Here is a 7,932-nt window from a genome sequence, read left to right as displayed (position 1 = left end):
TGTAGTTGATTGGTTTTGAATTTGGACCGGTATGGCTCCAAAGTACAATAACTAAATTATTTAGAGCTAATACATCCATATATAACTGGAGTGTTAAATTTAGGGTTGACAAAAACCCTGTACTTGTTTCAACGAATTCAGTCGTGATTGAAGCACTGCCAAGTGCCAAAGCGAATTACCATCAACTGAAAAGAAAACATTTATAGAAACAAGTAATCTGAACATAATCAATTTTATTAGTGAATGAAACAACTATTTATTTTTTCGTGTATGACTAACTTATTACTTTCAAGTGCTAATTTACTCAACTTTGTTGTAATTGTATAACTCGGCATTGAGATCAGAGCAGATGGCAATATAGCTGAGCTTGAGACTTCTCAGTTGACTTGTCATTCAGTTCAAATACTTAGAAAAATCTCGTTGAGCTTCCAGAACCAATTCATCATCATCCCATTCGTCACGGTATGACTCAGGTCGCAGCCTCTTGTTCTTAGATGCAAACTTGTACATTTCCACCCTCCATTCTTCAATACCAGGAATCCCACACTGATCAGCAATCCAGTTATCGTAGTCCCACTGTCATCACCATATATAATCCCAAACACACAATATAAGTATTGTTGATATATATTCTTTCTGGTTCAGAATATTTTCGTTTCGATGTATTTAATCATTATCATTAAAATAGAACTGGATACGAGTGCAGCAGAAAGTAAAACAAACAACAGTTACTATGAATTGGGGAAGGGAGTATATGATTTTAGATAACCACAGTCATAAGACAAGCTAAAAAAGATTCATCACTTTTAAGTTTTAACTTTAGGAAGCACCTGGTAATTGGCCATATTATGAGTGTAACGCTTAGGAGTGCCAGAAGCTTCAAGTGAAGAGTAGAATGCTTCAGTATCTTGAGTCATTTCTTCTTTGGAAGGAAGTGCAAGGCGATTTGACAAAGCTCCTGCTATCCATTTGGTCTGCAGTTCGAACATGGGGAAGGGAACAACCTTCCAAGGCAACCCAACAAATGAAAGCCATGGGGCCAATGCCGGTGGAAAAACATGCTTGTACAATGGTCCTACACGGTTTTCATCTACACTCACTTCCCCGTTTGTTTCAAGGAATGGGAAATCATACTTGTACCTGATAAACGAACAAAAATAGTCATCAATCATCAACAATTATTCAGTTCTCTTCAATTGTATTTGTAGGGTCTTGAATAAAACTGAATGGAGTACGCTGAGAATACCCTGTGCAATGTACTATGATTTCCGCACCGACTGTGTCTCCATCTTTGAAAATCACACGGCCATCTTGATGAACACTGTCAATCTGCATACCAGCGCGTAAGATAAACCATTCAAGAGAAAAGTTGTCAAATAAAATGATGGATACTAGTAATCATAATAGCCATCCAATTCTCACCATGGATGATAAGTTTTACCATAGAATGAAGCCACATGTTATCATGGCCGGGTAGCTTGCCAATTGCATTTTCGTTGAGTGACCTATCTACAATGTGAACTTCTTTAGCAACGGTAGCGATGTCTCGAGAGATATCGACAGCACTTGCTGCACCACCTATTAGAACAATCACCTGCCCGAGTTGAAATGGAAAAACCAGATACGCTAAAAAATATCAAACGTAGAGCAACAACATATGATATTTTAATGGAGCTAGAGAGTATTAGCAGTATAATACAGGCCAAAAAATGCTTTTGCAGGCACATACTTGATCTTGAAAAGGCTCAGGTGTCCTATAATTGTGGCTGTGCATTTGCTTCCCTCGCCATGCAGTAATCCCTGCAAAGATTTTAAATTAAAACATGGAACGAAACAAAACACGAGCATAAATAATGAATTTCATCTCATTCTCTTGTTAATTATCAATTACTGGGATTGACGTTTCCGCCCTCAAGATTTTCGCGGTAGCTTGAATAGCTAAAGGAGATATAATTTTCCTTCACAAATTAACGTGTATGTATGAAATTTGTTTTTTCTTTAAAAAGAGTCCAAAAGAGGGGCAATCTAAGAATATTTTGTTTTTGGTAATGACCTGAACCGGAGCAATCTAATAACTATTTTGTCACAGTTTGGTTTTGGGCCAACTCTTGGAGTATAGCCCGTACTTTCCCAGGGCAGATTTGACATTAGCCATTACAAATCATGTAGGCCCTAGAAAAAGCATTATTATTTCGCGAATTCGAGAAAAGAAATAAATAATAATGTACCAAAGAAAAAAGAAATAATAGACAAATCCCTCCTAAGTTCTAAACTTGACACAAATCATAAATCAAGAAATAAAATTATTAAAATTTAAAATTGTTTTAAATAAATACTTTAATAATTATTGAAAAGTGAAAGGCGCATATAAAAACAAGGAAAGAAGGTGGGGACAGTAACTAAAAACAGAAAACAAACCAGGGATATTGTCAGCGATGCGAGGCTGAACGTAGTGGCCATTGCAAACAACAACGGCGTCGTAAATCTCATCCACACAATCGCAATCATCAGATCTCATTCTGTTGTGATTGGACGGCCTGGATCTCACCCTCCACTTCCCTTCCTCTCCCAACCCAGCGATCACCACCTCCGTCTGCAGCCTCACAACTTCTCCGATCCCGAAATCGGCAGCGAAATCCTGCAGGTACATCAGCACCTCCCTGTGACCCGGGAACCTTCTCGGGTCCCTGTCTTTCCCCTCTCTCCTCTCGAACGGGTAATCCCGAACCCCCATGCACTCCCGAGGCAGGTTCGTTCGGAGCGAATCGTACAGGCTCGAGTGCACCACCCTGCGCTTCGGGTCCACGCCTAGCGGGTCCGATTCGCTCTCCGGAGTGTACACCCAGGTCCCGCCAACTTGCTCGCCTCGCTCGAACACCACCACGTGGTGCCCTTCTCGTCGGAGCTCGCGAGCGGCAATTAGGCCGGCGGCACCAGCTCCGATGACTGCCACGTGGCGCGTCGTGAGAGACGACATGAGTGGGAGTGGCGGAGGTGGTTGACGGAGGATGGAATTGATTGGCGGTGGCATGGGCTATCCTTCTTTTTCTATTAACCATTTAAGCAATAAATATGGGCTGTTAGCTAGCTTAAGACGACATTCGCCTTATTATTATTTTATTATTTATTTCTCTACTATTTATTTTAAAAATGCTCTGCCACTGCCGCTTTTCCTTTTATTTTTTTAGGTATTGGTATAATTTTGGTGTAATAATTAACTATTAGATTTTATGGTATTTTTTAAAATTGTGAGAACAGTATAATACGTTTTTTTTGTATTGACAATACGTCTTCTTGTATTGTATATTATATACAATACATACAATACAAGAAGGTGTACTATACTATTTCTATAATTTTAAAAAATAACATAAAATCTAATAATTGAGTATTACACCAAATTTTTTTTAATATATAAAAAAATTAATCCGCTTTTTTTCTTCTTTCTTTTTCCAGTAAAATTAGTACTTAAACAAAATAGTTATTTTTATTTTCTAAAAAAAACTCATTTTATCCTTTATTTATGATCTACTTATTATAAAAAATAATTTTATATTAATTTTTTAATTATAAATAAATAAAATTTTAAAATATTTTTGTATTAAAATAAATTAAACTTAGTTTTTATTATGATCTTATTTAATTAATTAATAAAAATAATTAAAATTAATATAAATATTATTTTTATAATAATATTATTAAAATTTATAAATTAAAAAATAATTTATTATTATAAAAATATTAATTTATTAATAATAACAATGATATAATAACAATCATATATTTTTATTAATATATGTATTATATATAATACATATGCAACGGTCCTTTCCATTTTTATTAATATATATGTAAAGTATAATATATATCATCAACGTTAATATATATATGTAACGTATAACTTATTTTTTTTATTTTATGGGAACGTCTAACTTATTAATATATACATAATATATATTTTTATTTTTTTAAAATTTGCCACATGTTGAAATTTTATTAGACGAGTAAAGTCCCTCCTCACATGGACTGTCTTTCTTGAAGTAACAGAAGGGACTACAATTTTAGTGTTCCTCCGTATTGGATTTCGCGTTGAGATTCTAATTACACTAATTTGACCCCTTATATTAAATTTTGAACTAGATATAAATTTTTTAGTTTATTTTTTACGTGAGTTAGTAAACAAATTGCTGATATTGCACAATCATTGTCATGTTGTCAATTATAACAGCTAGCTGATATTTTGTAGTGACCGAAATAAACTAAAAAAATTAAATAAAAGATCTTTTTAAACAGAAAAATAATTCCTTTTAAGATTATTCTTAAACTCCTCTCAAGATGAAAGAAGTTTCGCATGAGAAAGTTGTATTTCATCGCCATCGAGTTAAATTTCAATTTGGCCTTTAAAATTTGGCCTGATTCTCAGAATGACCCCCACAATTTCGTTGGCCCCAATTAGACTCTCAAATTTATAATTGTGGCTCCAACTTGCCCCTGCGATCATCTCCGTCACCGAAATGCTGATCTAGCGCAATTGCATGACATGATGGACACTACTTAAACGACGGCGCATTGATTTCACGCGCAAACCCTTTGAAAACCACGTAGTGTAAGAGTTTTCTTGATATTTGGCAACTTATGATCATTGTAGTGGAAAGAAAGAGTTTTAACCCACAAAAAACTGAAACGACGTGGTTTCCAAAGGGTTTGGGCGCGAAACCAATGCGACGTCGTTTAAGTAGTGTCCACTGTGTCATGCAATTGCATCAAATCAGCATTCTGGTGACGGATATGATCGCAGGGGCAAGTTGGAGCCACAATTACAAATTTGGGGTTCTAATTAGGGCCAACGAAATTGTGGGGGTCATTCTGAGCATCGGGCTAAATTTCAGGGGCCAAATTGAGATTTAACTCATCGCCATCTTTGCCATAGTATCTGCCACCGTATTTGCATCTCTCATAATCAAACGAAAGTCAACACACTAATTCCAATGCATGATATCTCTTATTTTGAGCACCAATGGATCAATAAACCCAAAACTATCTTGGTGATAAGTAACAAGATTAAATGCTTCTACACAATCCATCTCACAAATAACATCTCCTTGACCCACATCCCAAACTAAGAGATATCCTCTCTAAATAGCAAACAATTCCCCTTGAAGAATACTATTACTCTCAATCATTCCTAAACACCCCCTTTGCCAACTCCCATTACAATCTCTAATAACACAAGCAAAACCAACACTATCACCCGAACCAAGATAACTAGCATCACAATTAATCTTGAAAGTACCAATGGATGGAGGATTCCAAAAACCATTTAGAGTAGAGAGAAGGGATATACGTTGTAATTCAAAAATATTCCTAAGCTCCTTTTCTGAAGTTAATGCCAGACAAATCACTTTTTTCCGAAGGCCAAGTTTCATGAGGATTAAAGATGTCATTATTCCTTACTCTCCATATCCACCAAAGTCTCGAAAAGAACTTGAACGGATGCTCTCTGCTATGATACAAGAACCAGTTCTTCAAATCCAATGGATGACAGGAAATATCCAACCTGTGTCATACAAGCTGAGCTTTTGGGCAATCCCGAATACAATGTAAAACCGATTCCTGGTTAGAAAGACATCTTGGGCACCTATCTGATGACAACATCCCTCTTCTAAAGCGAAAATTTGCAGTAGGAAGAGCCTCCTTAAGACACAACCAAACCAAAAACTTATGCTTTTCCGGAACAAGCTGACGCTAAAGCCAAAACCAATTCTCCCGCTCCTTCTAACCAAAAAGCTTCTTACACAACCACAAGTAACCATTGCGTGAGTCATAGACTTTTGCAGCAGACCCAAACCAATACCAACCCACTTCCGGACCTGCTTACACATCTGGATTGTAAGAGAGAATATTACCTTTCAGATTTTGAGATAAAGGAGAATAAAGAGTATCCAAATGCCACCTACCAACCGACCAAATATCCTGTATCTGGAGATTCGACTCAGAAATGTGAACATAATCCATCTCATTAGATAACCGTCCTTCTCTCCTCCAGTTAGAAAACCAAAAATTCTGGTTCAAATCCCCAATACACCAAGCAAACCCATCCTTCAACACTTCTCAAGCCTTGCAGAGACTCCTCCAAATGGGAGAGCCCTTGTTTTTAGGACAACTAAAACAGTTATATAGAGATGATCGGTATTTGACATCCAACAATTGGACCCATAACTTGTTTGGCTGCTGAAAAAAAGTCCAAATTAGCTTCCCAAGAAGAACAATATTCACACAATAAGGATCTCTAATCTCCAACTCTCCATAATTTTTTTTTGGAGTAACCAGTACCTTCCAACTAACAAGATTCAATCATCTTCTATCAACTTGTCCTTTCCAAAGAAAATTCCTCATCATAGACTCCAATTTACTAATGATTCCTTTGGAAAAAATAGAGACCTGCATCTAGTATGTGGGAATCGCAGCTGCAACAGAATTAACCAAGCAGAGTCTACCAGCCCGATTAAGTAAACTCTCTTTCCAGCTTGCTAGTCTACTTCGAATCTTATCCAAGACACCATTGAAAGTTGAACGGGTCACCCTAGAATGGCTAAGGGTAACCCCAAGATACTTGCCCAAGTCCTAGACAAATCTGATAGAGGATACCCCAGTGAAAACCTCTTTCCTTGTTGCATAGACATTCTTGGAGCAAAGCGCTTTAGACTTCTCCACATTAATCTTCATCCCAGATGCTTTGCAAAAAGTCTCTAAAACCAACATCACATTTTGCACTTGTTTCTTTGTAGCTTTACAGAATAGAAGCAAGTCATCCGCAAACATTAAGTGGGATATCCTTGGTCCCCCTCTAGAAACAGCAACCGGCTCCCACAAGCCCAAATCAACCTGATGACTAATAAAGCATGCCAATCGCTCCATACACAACACAAAAAGATAGGGTGACATAGGGTCTCCTTGTCTAAGACCCCGGCTATGAGTAAAGCCATTCAGACGATTCCCATTCCAAAGAATAGATAAGGAGGAAGCAGTGACACAATTCATAATCAAATTAATTGTAGGAATAGGAAAACCAAAGCTCTTAAGGGTATGAGCTAAAAACCTCCAGTCAACTCTGTCATAAGCTTTCTCTAGATCAATCTTAAACGCCAGTGTGCCTTTCTTTGATTTAGTCTTCTTCATAAAGTGGAGGACTTCTTGAGCAATAATGATGTTGTCAGGGGTTCTTCGTCCCGGAATAAATCCTCCTTGAAGCGGGCCAACAATCTTCGCAAGATGAGGACGGAGCCTATTAACAAGGACCTTCGTGATGATCTTGTAAACTATATTACAAAGACTAATTAGCCTGAAATCTTTCATAGATACTGGTGATTCAACCTTTAGAATAAGAACCAGTAAAGTCTCCATCATTCTCGGATCAAGAGTAACACCAGAGAATGCCTGCTTCACCATCTTCCAAACATCAAGACCAATGAAAAAGGAGTTCATGTGAAAAACAGCTGTTCTGACTTCCTCCATAGTAACTGGTACTGTAAGATTATTGCAAGCTTCCTCATTCAGAGAAGGAAGAGGCACATCACCAAGGCAACCCAAATCAACATCATCCAAATGACAGAATAAGCTTTTATAGAAAGACTCTGCTTCTTGACTCAGAACCTCTTGATCAGTTTCCACACTCCATCCTTGGGAAAAAGGCCATAAATTTTATTATGCTTCCTTCGCACAAGAGTTTGAATATGAAAGAATCTTGTATTTCTATCCCCGAACCTTACCCATTGCTCTCTGGACTTTTGGAACCATAGGAGCTCTTCTTGCACTAGAGTATTATTATAATCATCAAGCAACTGTTGCTCTTTCTGACGCAAATAAATGCTATCCACCACTTCCAAACGTTTTTGTAAATAATTAATCTGCTGCTGTAATTCACATTTCTTA

At 37.1% G+C, this 7,932-nt stretch overlaps 1 protein-coding gene across 1 annotated transcript; it reads right to left on the bottom strand.

Annotated features, from left to right (window-relative positions):
* Positions 1–213: 213 nt before the first annotated feature.
* Positions 214–3,119, bottom strand: LOC107643032 (flavin-containing monooxygenase FMO GS-OX-like 4). The gene is made up of 6 exons (XM_016346566.3): positions 2,419–3,119; positions 1,730–1,800; positions 1,442–1,594; positions 1,247–1,329; positions 831–1,140; positions 214–576 (listed from the first exon to the last, which is right to left on the bottom strand). The coding sequence occupies exons 1-6, from the start codon at positions 3,029–3,031 to the stop codon at positions 394–396; spliced, it is 1,413 nt and encodes a 470-aa protein (XP_016202052.2). The 5' UTR covers positions 3,032–3,119; the 3' UTR covers positions 214–393.
* Between the last annotated feature and the right edge of the window lie 4,813 nt (positions 3,120–7,932).

The sequence above is a fragment of the Arachis ipaensis genome, chromosome B5 (genome assembly GCF_059453495.1).
Source record: "Arachis ipaensis isolate K30076 ecotype BB chromosome B5, ASM5945349v1, whole genome shotgun sequence".
NCBI lineage: Eukaryota > Viridiplantae > Streptophyta > Magnoliopsida > Fabales > Fabaceae > Arachis > Arachis ipaensis.
Note: the sequence above shows the minus strand (reverse complement) of the source record. Positions and strands in the feature narration are given on the sequence as shown.

Bases quoted from the DNA above. Each gene is read 5' to 3' on its own strand.
- LOC107643032 (XM_016346566.3), bottom strand. From the start codon at position 3,031: ATGCCACCGCCAATCAATTCCATCCTCCGTCAACCACCTCCGCCACTC. The intron at 1,595-1,729 runs GTATGTGCCTGC...CAACTCGGGCAG, and splicing joins CTGAGCCTTTTCAAGATCAA to GTGATTGTTCTAATAGGTGG. The intron at 1,330-1,441 runs GTAAAACTTATC...GCTGGTATGCAG, and splicing joins ACATGTGGCTTCATTCTATG to ATTGACAGTGTTCATCAAGA.